General features: G+C 41.0%; 1 protein-coding gene across 1 annotated transcript in view; it reads right to left on the reverse strand.

Annotated features, from left to right (window-relative positions):
* The window catches only part of LOC115782776 (voltage-dependent calcium channel subunit alpha-2/delta-3-like), a 126,612-nt gene extending 103,761 nt beyond the window's left edge, over positions 1 to 22,851 (reverse strand). Inside the window, exons 1-2 of the mRNA XM_030733189.1 lie at positions 22,434 to 22,851; positions 22,062 to 22,143 (exon numbers count right to left, since the gene is read on the reverse strand). Coding sequence (XP_030589049.1) covers positions 22,062 to 22,143; positions 22,434 to 22,558 — 207 coding nt within the window. The 5' untranslated portion in view covers positions 22,559 to 22,851. The remainder of the gene's footprint in view (positions 1 to 22,061; positions 22,144 to 22,433) is intronic.
* Between the last annotated feature and the right edge of the window lie 851 nt (positions 22,852 to 23,702).

The raw sequence follows: 23,702 nt of genomic DNA on the forward strand, positions 1-23,702 counted from the left end.
CAGGTCGGCCAATGGCTGAAGCAAAAACTCGGGTGTGGGAGGAGTTCGGTGAGGATATGGAAAAAACTTTTGGACAGCATCGAAGCGATTTTGGCAAACCGTCAGGTGACTCAGGAGGGGAAAGCGGTACTCCACTCACACGGTTTATAGTGCGGGTGGGGTGCTGCTGACTTTAACTGAGGCTATAGTTGGATGGTGGAAGGAATACTTCGAAGACCTCCTGAATCCCACAGACATGCCTTCTGAGGTGGAAGCAGAGTCTGGGGCCAAGAGGGATGACTCGCCCATCACTGGGGGTGAGGTCACTGAGGTGGTTAAACAACTCCTTGGTGGCAGAGCCCCTGGGGTGGACGAGATTCGTCCTGAGTTCCTGAAGGCTCTGGATGTTGTAGGGCTGTCTTGGTTGACACGCCTCTGCAACACTGCGTGGAGATCTGGGGTAGTGCCACTGGATTGGCAGACTAGGGCAGTGGTCCCCATCTTTAAGAAGGGAGACTGGAGAGTGTACTCCAACTTTCGGGGGATCACACTCCTCAGCCTCCCCGGTAAGGTCTATGCCAGGGTGCTGGAAAGGAGGGTCCGCCCATTAGTTGAATCTCGGATCCAAGAGTTACAATGCAGTTTTCGTCCTACATGTGCTTTGTGGACTTGGAGAAGGCATTCAACCGGGTCCCTCAGGGTATCCCGTGGGAGGTCCTGCGGGAGTATAGGGTGTCTGGCCTGTTGTTGCGGGCCATTCAGTTCCCTGTACAACTGACCTTGGACCGTATAGCCGGCAATAAGTCGGACTTGTTTCCTGTGGGTGTTGGACTCTGCCAGGGCTGCCCTTTATCACTGATTCTGTTCATAATTTTTATGGACAGAATTTCTAGGCGTAACCAGGTGGCGAAAGGCTTCTTCCTTGGTGGCCTCAGAATCTCGTCTCTGCTCTTTGCGGATGATGCGGTCCTCTCCAGCTCAGGGACTAGTTTCTGCCCCAGGTGGAGGAGTTCAAGTATCTCGGGGTCTTGTTCACAAGTGACGGGAGAAGGGAACATGAGATCGACAGGCGGATCGGTGCTGCGTCTGCAGTGATGCGGACACTGCACCGGTTTGTTGTGGTGAAGAGGGAGCTGAGTGTAAAAACAAAGCTCTCGATTTACCGGTCGATCTACAGTCCTACCCTCACCTATGGTCATGAGCTTTCAGTAGTGACCGAAAGACTAAGATCGCAAATACAAGCGGCAGAAATAAGTTTCCTCCGAAGGCTGGCCGACCTCTCTCTTAGAGATAGGGTGAGGTATGCGGACATTCAGGAGGGGCTCAGAGTAGAGCCGCTTCTCCTCCACATAGAGAGGAGCCAGTTGAGGTGGCTCGGGCATCTGATTAGGATGGTGCATGCCCAGTGGGACATGCCCAGAACACCTCTTGGGTGAGGTGTTCCGGGCATGTCCCACCGTGAGGAGGCCCCGGGGTAGACCCAGGACACGCTGTAGGGATTATATCTCTTGGCTGACCTGGGAACGCCTTGGGGTCCCCCTGGATGAGCTGGTGGAGGTGGCTGGGGAGAGGGAGGCCGGGGCTTCTCTGCTTAGGCTGCTGCCCCCGTGACCCGGCTCCGGATAAGCGGAAGAGGATGGATGGATGGATAAACAAAATGAATGAATAAAAGAAATGACAAATATTAACTAGAATTGCCTATAGAGAACTTATAGCACTCTTCTTGTAAAAGCAAATATGTTTGATACAGTAATGCATTCAGATCATGATTCCGTTTGCAAAAACTGCCAGACATGACAAGCTTAAAAAAAAACAAAAAAAACTTGGTTCTTTGCTATGATATCTGTTAGGTGTAGACAAAACACCTTTTTATGCTAGAATGATTCATAGATCAGTGTTAAGAGGCTTAGCAAACAAAAAATATTCATTCAAAAAGGATCAGATAAAAAAGACTGGACTGAAAATGAATGAGAAAGCAGCCAAAGTCCAAAGAAAATCTTTGAAAGATCTTCAGAAAACCTGGAGACCACTTACAAGAATTACAAAATTACAAGAAAGTCTGGCTCCCTCAAGACTTTTACAAGTAAGGCATAGTTGTGGTTAAAAGGCTATTAAAATACATACATCAGTGCACTACACCATGTCAAGATTAAACTGGGTAATTTACAGAAACTTGTCTGTATTAAAGGTCTTATACTAACAGTGCATTGGACCATCAACAGGAAAAGTGTTTTAACAGGTATTAACTTAAATAACATGCAAAAAAAAAAAAAACATGGAGGGGGTTTCTCCTGTCCCAGAAGGAACATACATACATGTAACATACAGAGTAGCCAGGAAAAGCAGGGGTAAAATTACACAGAGAAAAAGAATTACAATATACAATGGAGGACTAGCACTAAGTAATAAGTTGGCCAGCTCCAAGTTTAACTACCACACATGAAATACTGATGAACATACCACTCAGTATCTGCACTTCACAAAATCACATTATTCTGCTATAAACCTATATTAGGATACTTAGCTTAACCAGCGCCTTAACTGGGGACAGTGACATTAAGTCTCACTAATTCCACACCCATACATGTCACATACACACATATGCAGAGCTGATATAAGTGAGGTTGTATATCTGTATAGAGAAAAATGGAGAGAGAAAAAAAAGCCAATTTTTAAATCTGTGCAAAGCTGCAGGCGGCTGTGTTTCACTCTTGGGGGATTTAACAGAAGATTACCGCCATATCAAATAGCATGCCCTCTCTAATGTTATGCCAACCTGCTTAGATGCATGCTTTAGCTACTCCTGTACAGCAACAAACATGGTGAGGAGGAAAGGAATGAAGACAACATCAAGCACTGAGGCAGCAGCTTTTGGATTTAGGGAATCATCTGAAAAACTGCAGGACACTTCCAAACAGAGAGCAATACTTGAACCAAAACTTTTGAAAAGAGTGAATTTCATTGTAGCAGCAAGAGTTGACTAGTTAAAATAGAGCAGAGTTTGATTTCAGACAGCAGGACTTAAGACAAGTTATTTTATTGCACATAGGTTGATGATACATTCCAGCGCAACCATTCTTTGATCTGATGGGATGCAGGAGAACCTCAACCTCAACCAGGAAGCACCCAGTAGATGCCAGTTCCTCCATGTAGCAGACTCTTGCAAGCAACAGCCCAGTAACATCCCAGCAACCATGGCCGTCAACATGGAGGGCAGCTGCATAATTTTCAGGAGGAAGTGTGGACTGGTGTGAGGAGATAAAAACTATCAGGATGGTGGTGATGAGACAGCAAGGAGCATGAACTAAAAAGAAAGGTGCACTGTCAAAGAAGGATGACCTCTTCCAATATCTGGCTTACTGAACTTTTTTTCGAAGTCAAAGATATCTATGATTATCTACCAAGTCCAGAAAATCTTCACACTCACAGACCCTTTTTAGTCTGAAAGAGGATCCTTGGAGCACATCAGCAGTAGCTTGCGAAGTCCTTTGGACAAGGGTGCTATTATTAGCTTCATGATCAAGTGATTAAAGCAATCGCTGAGATTATAGCCATGCCAGAATCACCTGCAAGGGTCAAACCAAAGACCACCATGATATTCAAAGCTGGGAAGAAGCCAACACAGAACCTAGAGCATATTTTGGCTTTGTCACCACTATCGCTGACTGGCAACTGGAAGCGAACCTGGACAAGAAGCTGAAGTTTCAAGCAAGAACAATATCACCATGGCTTGAACCAAATACGATCATCCCTTAAGAGTCCATCAGTCAGCTGATCATGTTAGATCTCATACAGTAGTGCTCTATAAAAAGCATATGGATGAGACTGACAAGAGAAAGTTTCAGGGACTTATACAGGAGTGCAGACAGCAAGGTTACAAACCTGCTGGAAGCCTGTGATGGTGGCCTGCAGAGCACTGCAGGGCATTCATTTTGCAAAGCTTTAACAATACTGGGCATTACTGGTGAGGGAAAGAGAAAGGCCAGGCGTGCTACTGAAGCTATGGAGAAAGCCACAAGGTGGCTTTGGATCAAGAGGGCAGATCAGATTGAGAGAAATAACAAGTGAGATGGAGAGTTATAAGGACATAAGATGCAGTGTATGCAGTGTAGAGAGATTTAAGAATGCACATACAAGTAGGATTAGAAATGAAGTGAAGGCGGCAAAATATTAAATGTTGAAAGTAGAAAATATAGGAATAGGATGATAGATGAGCAGAAAGAGCACAGAAAAGTAATACTTAAGTGGAAATTCAGGGGCGGGTGAAATCCTATATCCATCTGTAGAGGTGCAAGTGTACACAAATAGAGAACACCAGGTTACAATAACAATAACATAAGTCTATAACAAGGTTATAGATTAAGCATAAAACCAGTGCCTACATTCATCATTACAAGCAAGATACAAGGAGTGCAAAGAACAAGTTTGATTGTATAATATTGCATGATGTTGGAACAACCACATGATAGTGAATGGTAGGAGTGATAGTCAAAAGAATAAAAATAAGAACCTAGGTAGAAGAGGGTCAAATTCATTAAGGTACTTTTACGGGAGATCAGTGTCCAACTTAGAATATAACAGAAGGTGGCAGGTGACACGCCTATTCCAAAGAAAAGGTTCCACTCACTACTAAGCAGGGAGAGAGATTTTAAGACAATGAAAGCCTACTGATAGTAAGAATCCAGGGATGTATCAGGCTCATAAAGGGAAACAGTCAGCGTTTCATCTTAATCTCCATTTCATAGCATCAACACTCTGCTCACAGTCAGGCTGAATAGTCTGCATGTCTTTGAAATGCTGCTGAAAGGGTGCCTTCACTGCCAAATTAATTTGTACGCTACAGCCAGAAAGTTTAGAATTTCAAAATTCTCCTCAAATGTCCTAGCGGAGCCATCCAAAATAGCTTCCGTTTGATTGCCACAGAAACATTGCAAGAAAGCAAAAAGGGCATAAATAAAGCAAGAATGAAATCCTACAAAGGAATGAAGGTGTGCCTAATTACATTATTTTTATGTCTGTTTTAGACATTTTTTTTCTTCGGGACTGTCCTACATAACAATTACAACAATCACAATTTACATTTCTTCACATAAACCTTAGTCCCTACCTGAACAGCACAGCTAATTAATTGCAGCCTCAAATAACATAGTCTGTATCCAATCAAAGTGACTGGCTGATGACTCAGAATCTAAATCACAGCGACCAAAACCGTATGAAAATCAGTACAATAATCCCACTGGCTGACTGACAACTGCAGTATGGCAGAGGGACAGAGATTCAAGGTTTTAAGCCAATCCTGATTCCTGGCAGACTCTGGTGGGCTGTTAAAGCTGACAGGTCAGTGGCAGCTCACACCTGAACTGGCTTGACAAGTTTCTTTGCCAATTTCCTCCCTTTTCCTTTACTGCCTCTCCCACAGCTTCTTCTTCTCCCTGTCCAGTGAGTAGCTCCTGCTTTTCCTTTCTTTCTGCACCTCCTTCCTATGTAAGACATCCTATGTAAGACAAGTCTTTTCTGTTAAAAATAATACATTTTAATCTACAGCTCCACTAAACCCATGACAGTGAAACTGGCCAGAAATAACACTTCACCAAGGCATAGGGCATAGACACAGAGGGCCCATGGCCTGAACCAAAGTGTTTATGCATTCATGATCATATTTGTGTGGTCAGTGAAAATCTAACAGGGTTCAGCTTACCACGAGCAGTCTGCAGCGCTATGTTCAGTGAGCAGACTAGGCCCAATTAGCCTGAAGCTATTCTCTTCACATCAGATCATCATTGCAGGAAGCCAACTGACATATATCCAGAAACACCGCTTCCCAGGAGAAGTGAAATAAATCAGCTACAGTGGGCTTCAGTGGCAAGAGCAGGATAGCAGTTTGGTGAATGAAAACACAACTGAGGAGTCAGTATCTGCTCAGCGTAAGCGTTCTCAACCAAGACAGAAAAAGAAGCCCTTTGAGCTACAAGGTTGCTGCTATGTCCTCTGGAATTACTGGAGTAAAAATAAGTTATCTGAAAACACATTATGTCTTAACACAAGTTAATGCTGAGGGACCTGGTCATGTCCGCTTGGCTAGATGCTCATCAACTACTGAGAACTGCATATTATGGTGTGACTTGCTTTGAGCACAAAGCTTTCTATTTTCTCAAGGCTTCTGGGAAGAACCATGTATCAAATTTGTGAATATAGTTAATGGGGTTACTTACAATCCCAGTTGTATGTAATGCTCATTTCACCAAGGAGATCACTGCTAACCTGTAAAAATGGCTGGGTTGCATGTCAAACTTTTCACAGTCATTACAGAAGCTGTTCCATTTTTCCATACAACTACTGTATTCCTCTATTATTTCAATCATTCTTATTGACCCACACTGATTCTATCTCAGCATAAAGTTACACCTTGTTGTTCTTTGCAACTAGCTTTGCTTTTCTCTCTTCAACAGACAGGAGTTCAAATGAAGTACTTGAAGGTTTAGTACTAAACTGTGCTTCTCTAAGCTAAAATAGTCCATGAACCAAACCACCACCCAGCCACAAGTTTAATTCTCTCCCAGTGTGTCACATATTTGACTACCTCATTTGTCAGCTGACAGTTTCAACTGGATAGAGGACAGCGACAAGCAGCAGTGACATATACATTCTACTGTAAGTCAGTTCCTCTGTTTTTCTCCTCGCTCACCCCTTTGCTGTGCCACATCACGTGAATGAGCTGATGCTGCTAATCTCTCTTCTACACAATGTGCAATCACTGTAGGACAACACGGGCTAGAACTCCTATATCAAGGCTGCACTTTAGCACACAAAAAACAGATGAGCAACCCTGCATGAAGACACAAACAACTACATACAAAGAGAACTTGATAAATAATATAATAAACTTACAATCAGTTCAAAAGATATGTGTAAAATAGGGCAGCTGTCACACCAAAAATGCATCTGCAGGTTGCGTGCAAGCACTGATTTTCTTTATGTCCATCTGGAGGTCATTATAGACTGCAGGTTTTGAAAGGTATAATACTGCACGTGTTTGTATCTATGAATGCCATTTCATTGTGGTTCGATAATAAAGTGATTAATGAGGGAGAAAACTTCATTTCACAGTAAGACTGAACCCCAATCCCCCAAATCCCAGCTCATTTTACGCGTCACCAGAGCCCACTTTAACTTGGCCAACTCGCTCGTAATCTCACAGCTGTTTGAATGCCCCCCTCAGACACACATACACACACAGACTCGCACGAAAGCAAATGTTCACACTCAAAAATCTGTGCACAGACACAAGTGTATGAGCACAAATTTCCTAATTGATTTCTTAATGTGTTGAAGTCTTTTGAGTACACATGATTTGCATTTATTGATTATTGATTGTATCTTAACATGAAGATGTGCGTTACCTAAATATAAATAAGTGCCATAAAAGTAACCAAGATAGTTATTTTCTTTTAATGAAGCTAAAAAATAAGATATAAGCTGTATCTCCCAGCTTTTATAAGTTTATAAAAGGCTGCATTATTTGATTTTTATTCACAAAAAGCAGCCTTGTGAGTTTTGCTATATGCTTGTCTCACTACAAGTGGATGAGTCTGGTTTGATGAACAAAAGAGACTCACAGAAGCCTATAAATGTGTGTGTGTGTGTGTGTGTGTGTGTGTGTGTGTGTGTGTGTGTGTGTGTGTGTGTGTGTGTGTGTGTGTGTGTGTGTGTGAAGGACAAAGAGACCAGTGAGTCCACCTAGTAGTCTCACTGATGCAGTAAACCAAGAAAAAGTCCATAAAGCAATAAGTTGGATTGAGAAAAAAAAAAACATAAACAAATCAAAACTGTAGAGATGCTTGAAAAAGGAAGTGAAAGCAAGAAAAAGGACGGGACGATCAAGGCACCATTACCATCATTTTAGTCTTGTCAGTGTTTCTTTCATTCCGTCTTCCTTAAAGACTTGGGCACAACATTAATATACACCAATAAATGTCAAAATCAACAAATAACACCTTCCGTTCAGATTATGCGGTCTAATTTTATAACTATAATGTAATAATAATGTTAAATTGAATATGTAAAAGACAAACTCCCATGATCTTGTAGTTAACTGTACTAGTTAGTGCCACCCAGACCAGCTAGTACAGCGAAATGCAGCGTAATCTCTGGAGCCCTTTGGAGTTTTCTTGTAAACAAATTCTGTTAAAATTCACAACTACTCACCAAAATTCACTGTGCGTATCCTTGAGCTCTAACAAGCACTTTTCCATTCATACTTCAGAAAATGCTTTTTCTGAAGTATTTCAAAACACGCACTGCTGACGTCCGCAAACACTAGGTTGGACCCTTTTTTGCTTATGTTTATAATGTTTGTTGGTACATTGTTGCATGGTTAACAATATACTGTAGTACATAATATTGTGTAAAAGAGTAGTTGCCACTCTGCCTGCATAATGAATACCTGATGTATTTCATGCTTGAGAAATATTTTAGTTTCTGGTGTCATGGAGTATGACTGAATTTATCAATTTTACAATGTCATTCCAAAAAGAAAAATATTAACTCCAATAGGGAACATTTGCATTGCTTTATGTACATTTCTGGTTTACAAATCTGTCAGATGTAGACCTTGGTAAATTATTAAATTGAATCCTAGGACAGAAAAACACGCTTGGGGAGTGATTTCCTGCTGTATGGAGTTCAGTTGTGTGTGTTTATGCTGTCAAGTGTTTGTATGTGTTCTTTAATGAGCATGTATTCTTCTAAAATATTTTCACAAGAACAGACATCTTGCAGTGTCATCATTTAACATAAAGGACGACTGATTCCCCAAAGTCATGTTTGTAATTACAGAGAACATGGCTCAGGGAGGAGGAGGAGACAGGGGGTGAAAAGACAAGTAGAGATGAGGTGAGGAGAGAAAACGAGAAGTGGTAGGACCTCAGGCTGTCACATAGTTGCGGTTAATTCTGCTTTCTGCCATCATGTCACTGAACCACTATTGAGTGTGTCTGTCTGAAGAAATGAGAGAAGAACAGAGAGAGGTTGAGAAACTGCTTGAAACAATTGCGGCTTGACTGATGGTGCATTCTGCTCCCTGTGAAACACTCTGTATACTTAAGTAGGGGACAGAGGCGTCCGCTGAAATCCACAGCAGGAAATCACTGCTGGATCACAGGATCTCTCAGGAAACACCAAACTATTGCTATGCCCTCCTCCCCTTATACTCTCCCTTGTATGCCAGCCGACAAATTGTTCCCTCAAAAGAAGAGCGCTGGCCGGAGATGAAGTGGAACAATTAATTTCACGCTTGTCCTCTTTGCCTCAAAAGCATGTTGGTCTGAGTCCTGTATCTGGTGGCACAGAGACACTCCCCTCAGATTGTAAAACACACACACACACAGAAAATGTAAATAAACTGTAAATTCTAATCAAACGCACATTAGTACAAGAGATCTTTGAAGATCTTTTAAAAAGGCAGGGATCACAAACTCCTCTCGCCCAGCTACCGCACCTTCTCTGCTGCCCCAATCACCGTAACCCAATCTATCAGTGTGGGCGAACGGAGAATTAATCATTACATGGACATGTCTCAAAATTCGATCGATGCACTTTGAACGAATGGGGAGGAATGTGAAAACACATGCATGCACACACAGCCTTGACAGACCACTCAATCATATAATGAGAAGAGAGCAGGGCCTAAAAGGAAATAGATAGGCAGCAAGCTGGAAACAGTTTCACTGTGGCCCTCGACTTTTTCCACATGGCCCAACATCCAGTAAGAGGTGGAAAATGTACAAGTGGCAAACCAAATGTGGAATATGACTAGCATCTGGCTTCCAGGCCTATTTTTTAAACATCTTCATATCTGAGGCCTTTAAAGAGGTCATAAATATACAGGAGCACACCACAGCACAGTAACTAATAAACTGTAACTGAAGTCTGTTTTGTGTTGGGCTGGAGCAGTGTTAGCTTTTGACAGATAAATGCTCTGTTATGTCTAAACCAATAACAGCTAAATACTGATCTCATAAGTCTGTCTTTACTACTGTATCATTTTACGCAGCACTTACAACAGCTATAAATGCATTATCATCAAAACAATTAAAATCAGAACTGCTTATGGAGATGCTTTATTTACAACTAAAATTGAGGATGAAGGAAATAATTAATTGATCTACAATATGTTCATTGTTTCAGGGGTGTTGCTCTTTCCCAGAATGTAATATATGTCAAAATGTAATACGTAAAAAAAAAAAAGTCCAGGGAATTTCTAAACTGATCATTTTGTTTAAATGTTTTGAAAACCTCTTGAATACATCATAAATGTCTGTGCTACAATCACATGTTCAAATAATTGCGGCAGAAGACAGACAAAATTATGAAAACTAAGCCAATATGCAAATACTTCTAGACTTGACTGCACATTCGCTTTGCCAGAATCCAGGAAAGGGGCTTTTCTCTTTGCTGTAAAAATGAATACTTGCAGGATATAATCACTTTTTTTTTTTTTTTCACAAGTCTATCACAGCAAACTTGTATTATTTTTGCATAAATGAAGCCACTTCAGCACAAGCGATCCAGCGGCAGCTCCTGACTGCGTGTGCTGCAGTCACACAGTGTTTAAAAATCTGCCTGGAGGCTATTGAGAAGAACAGCTGTACACTAACACAAACACACACAGGGCCTTATGGCGTAGCTGGTAGAGATGCTCAGGCGTTTGTCCCAGGGTGCACTGCGTCTGTTAGGTATGCACCATTGCCCCGCGTAGTGGGTGCCAAATCCGAGCTCTCTCTAATGACCGACATCTTTCACTGTCCTCACATGGCTCGCCATCATGGTGTACCCCCCTCCTGCAAACGCACATATACAGAAGCTCCTGGCTAATCTAAACCAGCGTGAAAACATATCTACCCCCAAATAATACATTTTTTGAAGAAAATGCAGACTTGCCCTTAAACTTAATAAGTAAGGGGAGTATAATCTTCGCTCTCTTTTTTTATAGGCTTACTGCGGTTCACCAAAAGCACAATGGCACCAGGAGCAGGTCTAATCTGATCACACACAACTGATTAATAGTGCACCGCCTATCTGTACATGCTTGAATTGAGTTGGTTTCAAAAGAGTCCTGGAAAATATTTTTTCATGCTTAGCAACACATCCAATGTGGCCTGCTGCTTCCCAATTCCACTCTATGTATTTTCACAGTCTCAGATTGATTTCAGTAGCAGCTAGCGTGAAAGTGGAATGAGAGAGCAAAACATTGTGGTGGATATATAAAGGCAACATTCATCCTTGCAAGTGGAGCTTTATTACACTTTCTGGACTGCAGTTTCATTTGAGCTTGCTTTGAAGCCCTCACAAAGAAATAAGGGAAATAAATGTACCACATACAGCTGGCGAGAATACTGCTGAGAACTGCAGAACATTTATCACCATGAAGTCGAGCTGAAGATATAAACATAATGAACAATTTGAAGTAAGTGTTGAACATAAACTAATGATGTTTTACTGTTCTCAAATGACTGGGTTAAACAGTCTACAAATCACTACATATTTACAGTACAAGTACAAAGTCCTTTGTAGGGCATCCAGTAAGAACTCTTTTGCAAGCCTTTAAAAGACGCAAGCGCGGGGGTTTGAAAATTCAACAGATTGCCATTGCAACAGCAAACATCGCTGTCAAGCTAACACGATCTCCTCGTGTTTGTGTGATGGAGATCTTGTTCCATATCATCTCCCAGGAGCACACTGGGATGAGATCTATGCACATCGTGGAGTAAAGTGCTTTTACGAGCACTGATATGGCGCATGCATTGTGAATGTCTGATGAAACGCAGCAGTGTAGACATGCATGAAGTCAGTATCGCCACACCGTTTAGCACCATGTAACAGAAAGTGGCATGCTGCAAACAGTATTTTAAAACATATTCTGCACCTGGTTTTCAGTTCTTATTATTTTTCTTAGCTGAAAATAAAACCCCAAAAACAAAACATTCAAGCTTTCAAAATTATTCAAGAATACTACATGAAAAAAATGTCATATCTGAAAGGGCTTTTTTTTTTTTTAAATATTTCTCCTCTGGGTGGTGGCACAAGCATCAACTACTTTTATTCAAAGCAGGGTATTCAATGTATCTGCTCAAACATGACACAACAAAAAGATTGTTGGTGGAAATACTGCAGTACAATAGTAATTATTCTTGTTTTTGGTTCAGGGAATTTTGGGGACCTTATATAGAGTACTTAGACTTAATACTTGAAAGGTCTAATAGAGTACAACTACTCTTGACTGTAAAAATTAGAGATTAAGCTGAAACACCATAATGGTTGTGACTGCATATGCTCATTTCTGGGGGATTAAATATTAAATAATTAGATTATTTAATATTTAATCCAGATTCATATGACTACTATTCTAAAGCTACTGATAAGGTACACAAAACGACCACTTCCTCCACGCACATCTAACAGTGTTGTACTTTTTCAGAGAAAATCTCATTGGTAAACAAACAGACAAGAACAGAGATTTTTTTTTTTAAAAAAAAAGGTAAATGAACAACACACTTCCTCTCTTATTTATATGTAGTAATCCATAGCCCTCAAATAAAATTTCAAGTACAGCAAACAAATTCACATAAAAAACATTTAAGATTAAGATTAAGATTTAAGATTAAGATAGTGTTTATTTGTCACATGCACAGTTATACACAGTACAATGCACAGTGAAATGTATTTTGTACCTGCAACCATATATACACACACATATAAATAAGAAGAATAAAAATAAAAAAGTAATTCACACTATACACTATATACTATACACTATACACACTTTTACGTGGAATTATAGATTATAGGTTGGGGAGGGTGGTTCTGATGGTCCGTTCAGCTGAACGAACCACCCTTTTTAGGGCCATGAAGTCCTGCTTGGTGCAGTTTCCCATCCAGGTGGTGATGCTCCCACGCATGATGCTCTCGATGGTGCAGGTGTAAAAGTTCCTGAGCACCTTGAGTGGGAGCTTGAAGTCTCTCAGCCGCCTGAGGAGGTAGAGACGCTGTCTGGCCTTCTTCACAGTGATGTTTATGTGATGAGTCCAGGACAGGTCCTGTGAGATGGTCACTCCCAGGTATTTGAAAGTGTCCACTCTTTCCACCTCAGCACCACTGATGACAAGTGGATGGTAGTCCCTCTGCTGCTTCCTGCTGAAGTCCACGATCAGTTCCTTCGTTTTGCTGACGTTGAGCAGGAGGTGGTTCTCCTGGCACCAGTTCTCCAGGCGGGAGACCTCTCTCCTGTAGGCTGTCTCCTCGTTGTGGGAGATTAGTCCCACAACAGCAGTGTCGTCAGCAAACTTGATGATGACTTTGGACTCTGATGTGGCCTCATTTTTATCAATTCAAAAGGTATAAGACACACTGCATTCATTCCAGTACACATTTATTCTGTTAGATCCAAAGTGGTTACCCAAACCTTTTTTTGCTTTTGTTGCTTTTTTCGACATATATATATATATTATTGTGTCTAGTAAAGGTTTTGACATTTCTCTTATCCACTGTGTAACAGTTGATCTATTTTTTTTTTTTTCAAAAATGATGCTATTAGTTGTCTCATCCCCCCTTGCTCTTAATTTCATCATAAACTCTCACATCCGATGATAATGGAATGTAAAAATGTCGATTCTAATCATTATGAACGTGGTGTTGCAGTTAGAGATACTTAGGTTTGCTGTATAATATTCTGATGCCTTCTGTCTTTGTTACATGGCAAACACCATGTAATCAATACAGGTCAACATTGATTGATACTGATCCTCAGTGTCCTATGTGAGTAATCGTTTGTTGCTTGCCCACTGCTCAGCATTGCCTCAATGCCATCAGCACATCGGGCACTGCTAATTTACTGTAGTCATTTAATGCATGTGTCACTATTACAGCGCATTACACTATTCTGCATCTCTTTCACACTGTAGCACGGATGCAGAAGGAAGCTATAACAAATATACACAGGTATATAGCTAAATGTTTTAGTATGCATTTCGAAAAAGATTTGTTAATGAAGAGCTGATGTGTGTTTCCACATTGCTATTCAGATATAACTGTATTCCTCCACCCTGCACTGTGTGCATATGTGTGTGTTTGTTGCTTGCAAGAGCAGGTGAAGGTCATCATGAGGAGAGGCCACTGCTGACCCGCTGAGCCGGAGTTGGCAGCGCTCTCACTGTATATAAGTGTTGTACAAATAGGGCATATTGAAGGACTCCATAAAGTACAGTAAAACTAAATGTGTTTATGTGGGTGTGTGTAAGTTGGCACAGCTGAAGTAGAAGCAAAAGAGGTGACTTGGGACAAATACCGTCAGCGAGAGCAGCAAGTGCAGGGCATTATGCTTTAGCCAGCAGAACCATTTTTGCGGGTGTGGGCTTAACACTTGCTCCAAAGACTGTGGTGTCCCAAGATCGACTTCCATGTATTCTGTAGTGCTGTAGCTGCATCCTATCCATTATTTAAGCAGAGGGATGGAGGGAGTCAAGAGACTTTGAGAGAAAATGCAAGAGGGGAGAAGGAGAGGAGATTAACTGAGGGACATGCAAAGAAATGCATGAACACATGGGTGAAAATATTGACAAAAGGAAGAGTTGACAGAAAGGTTGATGGAAATGAAGAGACAAAAGTGAGATACAGTAGAGATGCAAGAAAGAAAGAAAGAAAGAAAGAAAGAAAGAAAGAAAGAAAGAAAGAAAATGGGTAAACTAGAATTATCTGAGCATGCAGAGGTTTATAACATATACTGTAGATACATACATGGAGGCATTTGTGATTGATGGTACAGCTGTAATGGCACTGCTGTTCTTTCTTCTATTCACAGTATTTCTTTATAGGAGCGATCTTTACCTACAGCACACAGGGTGGACTGAAACAACGGGCTATATGATTGATGTCGACAGCTGCAAATCACAGACAGTCCTTCACACAGTGCTGCCCGCGTTAATGTGCTTAATAGTACTAGTCCCGCCCCTTTACCAAGTTGACTAATCTTTACACTCTGTATACAGTCAAGTCTGGAGCACACCAGGGGAACAATTTGTCATAATTACAAAAAATCTGCATGTATGTGTGTGTGCCTGCTTACATAAGTGTGTGTTCATTAATGTCCTGTGCAGTCACAGTGAGATCCTCTTTATCTGCAGGGCAACGGAGGCAGTGGCAGAGGCAGAGCTGAGCTGCCGATGACAGGTGACAGTGGATATTTATCTTCAAAGTTCACATTCATCATCCCAGCAGCACCAAGCAAACACTAGATGTGTGTATGTTTGTTTGTGTATCTTCTGCAGAAACTTCAGGAACTGGAAACAAAAATTAACTTTACAAACGCAAATTAACGGCTAAATCAACAGTTTTTTTGTTTTGTTTTTAATGCTGTCAAATGAACTTAGAGAGAATTTGGGGATAAATCAGTGATGTAAACCACACAACAAGTCATCAAAAGGCACTTTTTTCTAAGCTCACAAATACAGTGTCAGCAGTTTAGCTCTTTAAGAATTTAAGTTCTTTAATCCGGTAGCAAAGGGACCTCACTTCTTGCTCCTGAGCTCTCAACAGCAAAGAAAGGGTGTTTGATTCATAGTGGCTTTTCTCAAGCTTTTCTCACCAACAAAGCACTAATTACAGTATGAGTGAGTGGCTGTGTTGGCTAAAGCGGGCCAGCTAGGACATGAAAGGATAGCAGCACAGGCTTCACTCCTGTCTGCTAACGCTGTAATTAACTCTGTGACACGACATTCCTCTTTCTTTACCCTGCTTGTTCTCTTTCTTGCTTACACACACACACACACGCACACACAGACACACACACACACACATACACATATTCACATGGCTATCTTTGTGAGAACATTCACAGACATAATGCAGTGACTAGTCCTTTAACCTAACCTCAGCGATCAACAATGTCCAATAGTAGGCAATACCTGTGGTTGCAAAATGACTTCTGATGCTATAGACGTCTATGGGACAGCAGCCTCCTGCTCTGACCTCTGTAAACGCTTTCAGTTTATGGGATAAGTCACTCATTTCAGGTTACAGTCAACAAAGGATTAAGTCCATATTGTAAAATTTGGCCATTTTAATGAGATTATCTAGGGTTTCTCATTGGCTAATGACATATCAATTATAGCCAACATGAGACCAAGATGGTGATGGCAAAAACACTCATATTGAGGCTTCATAACAGGACAAACCAGTGGATGATGTAGCTACATCCATCTCTGATACTGTTTGTGCCCTGAGCCATTTCTAGCCTTAACCATAACACCGAGTCTTATCCTTCAAAAAGCTGTTTGAAGGGTGTGAAAAAGTGAAAACTGGGAAAACGGTCCTCACTTTTTCTGAAATGTCTTCACCGTGATGATCTAAAACTCAAATTGGTTCTCACAGGGGTAGTCAGACCTGTACATAAACATGCACATGCATCCCCTTCTCACCTCTCCCTATCTAGGAGCAGCGATAGAGTCAAATTTAGCAAGATCATGCTTTGGTCAATGAGAACAAGTGAGGGCGGGAGAGGGAAGCGGGAAAAGAGATGGGAGGGTTAGGGGAGGTAAGGGAAAGCGGGACAGTCATCAGTACACACCCTTACACACTCCCTTCTCTCACCTCATTGCCAGCCATGCTGAACCAAACCTGACAGCTATTCAATTTTCCCAAAGCTAAATCTAATCTGCAGCCGTCTCCCCCTCACTGACACAGTGTTACACTGGAACGCCTCAGTCATCACCCACCCTTGGCAGCAGACTGGCACCGTGATGCATACTTCACCCACGCATGCACACGCACACACACACACACACACACATCTACACACACACTCACACACACACACACACATACAGAAAGTCAAATAGAGGGCAAAAAGAGATATAAATAAAACTACTCTAAAATTAGTAATAGCAAAATATTTTTCTTTCATTTTGGACAATCAAGGGCAAGCTTATGTAAACTGCAATTTTATAAATACTTTAGTTAACCCAATCCCCTTAGGACATTTTTTAAAAGTTTAAAAAAATGAGCTGGTAATATTCATATATCTAAATGCTGTTTTAAAGCCTTATCTACAAATTTAATTCTGGGCGATAATTACCATAGCCCTTAATTTCAGTTTTGTTCAACTTATTAAATAAAATAGTCACATTTATAGAAACTTTTTTGTCATTCCATGTGAATTTGGATGCATTTTCAGAATTAAAACATTAAAACTCTCCCTTAGAGCCATAAAAAGAGCACAATGAATATTGGTACACCCATTTCTATATGATATCAACTGGTAGGTGTATATCAGGAATATCCCTGTCACTTTAACAAATAGCCCACTGTTAACAAAAAATAATGTTTTCTTTATAAACATAGAAATGGCCATAACAGACACTTAAACTTCTCCAGAATAAATACAAAATGCTAAGTTAAATTTACATTTCAAGTGCTGTTTAATAACCCTGAGCAGAAAAGATAGAACTGTTCATGAAGTCATAGTCAGCCACTGTCACTGCTGTCCTCCACATAAGTAATTACTAAACACACACACACACACACACACACACACACACACACACACACATATATATATATATTTTTTTTCATTTCTAAAGTATCCAGTTACTCATTAGTCATGCTGTGCATCTGATTAGTGTGATTAAGATACCAATTTGAAATAAAATCAGATTTCCAAAACAAACAAACATGAATCTGCTGTCTGTGCAACCTAATTTAATATTTCTACAAGTTATAAAATGTCCTTCAGTAGATCCAAACATAGCACTAAATGACATAACTCATAGGTCATAACTGATTTTAATAATTAGTTTATTAGATTTAGCTTAGCACTAACTTGTAATACAAGTAATATTTTGTAATATTTTGCATGTTCTGATAGGATTTAGTACTATTTCTATTATTCTAAAAACGTCAAACTGGAAAGTTTTAATTTCCAAGTGTTTCCATTGATAATACTTCACATATTATGCACAACATCTGAAAAGAGAGAAAAGAAGGAGAATTAAGAAAAACTTTGCACAGCGTGTACCGCAGAGATGGAGATTCAGGAAACTACAACATGAACACAGTCACTATGTACACTGTATATATGTGTACATTCTTGAATAATAGTATTCAAGATTGTAAAAGTCCATTCATCCATTAACAATGACATCGGTTTTTCAAAATTAAAAAACATCCCAGCAAAACAAATGTAGGTCCCTGCTTTTGTCCTCCTCTTTAACTTGTTTTCTCAATTCTAAAGAGATGCACAGCATATCTCTCTGTGAGGCTTTAGACTCTTCACTTGCCTGACTGAATGACTTAACAACTGTTTTCTTTTTGAGGAACCACTTAGCTCAGTCTTATTTAATTCATTCTTGAGGATTCTTGTCAGCCAACATGTCAGTGTCGTGCAGCATTAAGCCCTTCTGTAGTAAAAGTAAATTATATGGCATAGTTGTATAAAAAAACTACACATGCACCCAGACACAGCATACACACACACACACACACTCTTCTTCCCCACCCAAGCAAATCGGTTCCAGCGTAGTCCTGTCACACGTCATTACACCTTCACATCATCCTCTGCTCTTTTGCTCTGCATATGCATCTCTGTGTGAGAGATGGTGTGTGCATGTGTGTCTGAGCACGCTTAACGTACTTTAGGTACGTGAACTTAACCGCACATGGTGCAAGCACATACCCTGCTGCCTAGTCCTCGCTCTCAGATACAGCTTATACTTTTAAAAATAGGATCGCAGAAGTGCATTAGGAAACTTCAGACAGCCACTGTGGCAATCCTGCTGCCTGATCATTTTTCTTGCATCTTCCATTACCAAAAGGCTTGACGTTATTTCAGCGTAGCATAATATCCCACTTCTCTGATTCCAGAAAGCCATAACATCAGCGAAGTGAAAACTAGTCCAGCCAACAACACGCAGACGCAGCCATCGCAGCCGGGCTGGCTCATATAGACAGGTTGCTCAATGATACATGAAATTAAAGATTCCAACAAAATAGCAGTGAAGAGGGTAAAACACACAGAGCTAATTCTAACTATCAGTGGGAGATGCTTAATGTGCCTCAAACAGAAGTCTCGTTCCCTGTATGTGTGTGTGTGTGTGTGTGTGTGTGTGTGTGTGTGTGTGTGTGTGTGTGTGTGTGTGTGTGTGTGTGTCTGAGTGTGAGTGTGAGTGTGGGTATGAATACGGTTAATCTATACGGCACTGAACATGTAATGCTCATGTGCAAGAGTCAATGAGCTGCTAATACGGGATTTGTAACAGTCTGAAGGCATTATTGATCATATTTTTTCTTCTTCTTCTTCTTCTTCTTCTTCAGAGACAAACAAGCGCGTGCACACGCACACACACACACACACACACACATGTCCTGATTGGTTTAACCTTGAAACAAGAGCCGTTTCCGATGGATATAGGAAGGGAACGATGGTGTAGGAAGGGATGACAGATCAGGATGGGAGAAGAAGGTCAAAGGATAAATGTGTTCTGAATGGATTAATTTTTTTCCCAACAAACTGGTATATTTGAACTAATGTTAGTATTCTCAAATAGCTAGATTTTAACTGATGAAACACAAGTCCTTTTGGAATTATGCTAAAATGCTACCTATTTTAAGTCATAAACCTATTTAGAAATTATTCTAGAAAGCTGTTTTCAGTCTCACTGAAATTACTGAAAAGAGCTAAATGAATTATTTGCAAAAATAGTAATTTAGGATACTAGTGTATTTGAATTAGGGCTGTAACTCAGTTAATTAAGTAGGAATTAAGTTAATTGTTGCTAGGCTTTGTGCTATTAATTATGATTAACAACAATTCTTCACTTCTGTAGGATATCTCTTATTAAGGATGATTAAATAGGAAGTCAAATCAAGCATCAAATTAAAGCAGAGTCAACACAAAGGAAGTATCAAATTCAATTAGCGACATTTTAATTTGAAACACAAAGAAGCGGCATGAAGCACAATAGGTGCAACACTTTAAAAACTGTTAAAATACAAAATGTAAATGCTGCCGAGCACAGTTTCCTCTTTATGGTACTTCTGTACAAGCGTAATTAAGATTTGTCTACTGTGCAGATTATATTTTGTGCAAAAAGTTATTAGGGAACTTTAAAATGCAATAATTTTCCACTAAACTCTCTTTCTTCTTATTGGTGACGATGACAAAGATGGTGCTAAACCAAGAAAGCAGCGTGTGTGCGACTCATGCAGCGGTATTGTCATTTCCAAGGGAGTTTAGTTACGCTAGGGTCAGAAAGATAACTGAAGAGAGGCTGAGTCCATCTGTCCTTTGCCTAGGGGAACACACACACACACACACACACACACACACACACACACACACACACACACACACACACACACACACACACACACACACACACACACACACACACACACACACACAGGTCTCTTCAGTGCCTTCCTCCTCTCCATGTACAACAGTGTATATCCCTCATTCTTTCTGCCTATTTAAAAGCATATGTGCCCTCAAGGCATATGTGCTCCCTTCTCAGCATTCCTGGACAAAAAGTACTGGACTAGACAGGACACACAACAAAGCACAGTAGACGGGATGATGTGACATGTTGGCAAAATTTACAAGCATTTATACAAGCAGGTATGTGTGCATGCATTTATACATCCTGCACATCCTGTGGGATTGAACAAGTGGACACATTATTGCATCATAACAGTTTAGTGTGGTAAATGCACTTTTCTGACAAAGTGGTCTTCGGTCTTTTCTTTGCTCAATTAACCCCGAGGCCTCAATTTGCATTTCATAAAGAGGTCGTTACTCTGTAGGAGGGTTATCTTCTTTTTTGTAGGCATAAAAAAAAAAAAGATGAAAAGGGGGAACAGTTTTTATCCTGTCAAAAAGATAACAGCACTCAGCTGCCTTATCAGCAGCTGATGAAATCCATGCTGTAGGCCCACGTATACGTCTACGCGACTGTGCATACGAATATGTGTGGCCATGTACATGTGTGTGGGACTCTGCACACGTAAATGACAGAAACCACTTCCGTTCATGCTTCACTTCATATCTCCAACTTGACCTGTGTGACACCTTACAAGAGAGTGGTTCTCTGCATCCACCAGACCCCTGAGGCAGTGGCCACATGTATAACAGTTTGTCTGTCTGCCCACTGAGAGGTTAGTTTCATCTTGCCCTTTTATCCACTAATTATCCATTAGCCAGTTTTAACTCAGGCTTCATCAAGTAGCCCTCCATTAGGGAAATTTGCATTCCATCATACTCAAATATTGCATTAATGCCACAAAGCAGAGTGGAAGAGAAATGAAAAGAGATGGCAAAGAGGCATAAAAGAGGTAGGGGGGGGGGGGGGGGGCGGGGGTGATACATATGTGAGAAATATTCAGTTGCCTAGCAAGTTTTTTAAATGCTCTTTTCTGACAGTAAAGTTTTGTGTGTGCATGCATGAACACATCTGCCACAGTGCTTGAAAAATGACACCTATTTAAATGGCGCTTGTTCCGAATATGCTTTTAAATCCGTGCTTATATAGCCGACGTGCATTACTGATTCTCAAGTGGCTAAAAAGCACAGATCCTGCCATTTAAAAGCAGAAAAGTGACATTACTCTCAACTCAAAAATTACCCGACCCACTCATTTTTCTCCCACAAGCGTTATGTTTCATACACACACAACAATTCAAATAGAAGGTATTTTTAAGCTTTTAAATAAACAGTTCGCCACAGTATCACACAAATTCAGCTTTGCAAAAAAAGAAAAGTTTGTGTATTATTTTCTCACCACTGCACCCCCCCCCCCCCCCAACAGTGCATCATTAAAAGAAAAAAGAAAAAAAGAAACATATTTCCAGGTTGTTAAAAGGGCCTAAAAAAAACTTCCACTTTCCTCTCTTTATATTGGTGTTCACAGAAGAAAAAAGAAACCCTGCCTAAGCTCAGCCAGCTGGGAATCTGAATACTGTTAAAAACTAAACTGTTTCAAGGGTTCCAGAGTGTACTTCTAATTTGACACCTGAAGAGTTGAATTCCGACAATAGCTCACCTTCTGCAGCAGCTGCGAGCCAGAGTACTTTGCTGAGATGGACTTCATCTCTCCACCAAACGCTGATGCCCACAGCTTCACCCTGCAGATATCAAAACATAGGCACCATGCACGCAGGCAAGACAGAAATGAAAAAAACGAGTTAATAAATAAAAATGAACATTAACTTGAAGAAAATGTTTTGTTTTGAATGTATAAAGTAGATTAAAATATTCTTTAAATATAATAACATAGAAACGATGAGGAAATACAGCCCATAAGGTCATAAGAGAGTCGTACGGCCGTTTTATTTTTTCCTCTCTTTTTGTTTGAAGTCTTGCTTTGAAACCACTTTGAAACGGAGCACTTTTGCGTAAAAGGACATCTACTTACACAGACGGAGGGATGCTTTGGTGGGTTCCTCCCACCAAAGTGACCCTGATGCTTAGAGTTGATAAAAGTAAGAGCAGCCACGTACACCCAGCACTGAAAACCACACAGCTCCGATCCACCTGCATCTTGGGCAAAAATAACGCCCCTACGCGCACAGAGCGAGTTTTGAGCTTATGCTGCCACCGTAGAGATTTCCCCTCCAGAGAATCCAAATTTTAAAAGAAAAAAAAATTGGGAAGATCAAAAGTCACCTATGCTGACTGACTAAATTATTCATGGTAATATGTCCAGCTGTGCAGCTGGCGTGGGACGCGGGATGAGCGATGCGCCTTGGCAAGCGGCAGAATCCTCAGCTGTGTGAGTTATCCAAAGTGCTGCGGTGTGGCCCCGCTGACCGGCGCGGTGCACACCGCTATGCTGAGCGACGGAAAGTGGAGCTTGTGTCCACCGGTACGGAAAGTCCTCTTGGTCCTCTTAGACTGTCAGACCTCACCCAGCGAGAACACAGAGTGGAGGTTCTGGGGGAACCGGGGAGATCATCAAACGATGCAGAGCACAAGAGCACGCCCACTTCTATTTGAATGAAGCGACTAGTCTCTCTCACTTTCTCTCTCTTTCTCCCTCTCTGTCTGGAAACACACACACACACACAAAATCTGAGGAAAGGCTACAGAGGGTGCCGTTTTTGTTGTTGCTGAATTACGCCATACTTGGGACTTGCCCCTCTTGTGCTCCCTCTCTTCCCCACTCACAGGCTCTAATACAAGGCTATAATAGCTATAGCCTTTAGCTTTCATGTCAGATCAAGTCATGCGCTGTATGCCCAGTTCACTGAAGCAGGAATGACTGCTAAAGTGCGGATGAAAGAGGGAGAACAGAAAAAAGTGTGTATATAAAAAGACAGTAGGAAATGGGGGTGTCCGGCCTCTTGGAAGGAGGGAAGAACCAGATAAGTCTGGAGTGGCAGTGTGTGGGCATATGGGCTGTGAAAGAGGATGAGTCCCCAGGCAACGGACCCTGTGTAATGGATCGCATTTCACATAGAAGGAAGGATTCTGGGGGATCTACTGACTGAACAGCCTACTTCTACCCCCTCCAGAGGGGCCGCTTAAAGATGATTGCTTGCCTACAAAAGATTCACCTTTGACAAATATGGGTCAAACACCAGTGAGAAACAGCAGGTCAGGGTCAACTCCACAAAACAATCATACTGTAGTTGGTGGAGACCTGATTGACCACTTTTGGTATCACGGAGAGAAGTCACATTCA

Source organism: Archocentrus centrarchus, chromosome 7 (genome assembly GCF_007364275.1).
Source record: "Archocentrus centrarchus isolate MPI-CPG fArcCen1 chromosome 7, fArcCen1, whole genome shotgun sequence".
NCBI lineage: Eukaryota > Metazoa > Chordata > Actinopteri > Cichliformes > Cichlidae > Archocentrus > Archocentrus centrarchus.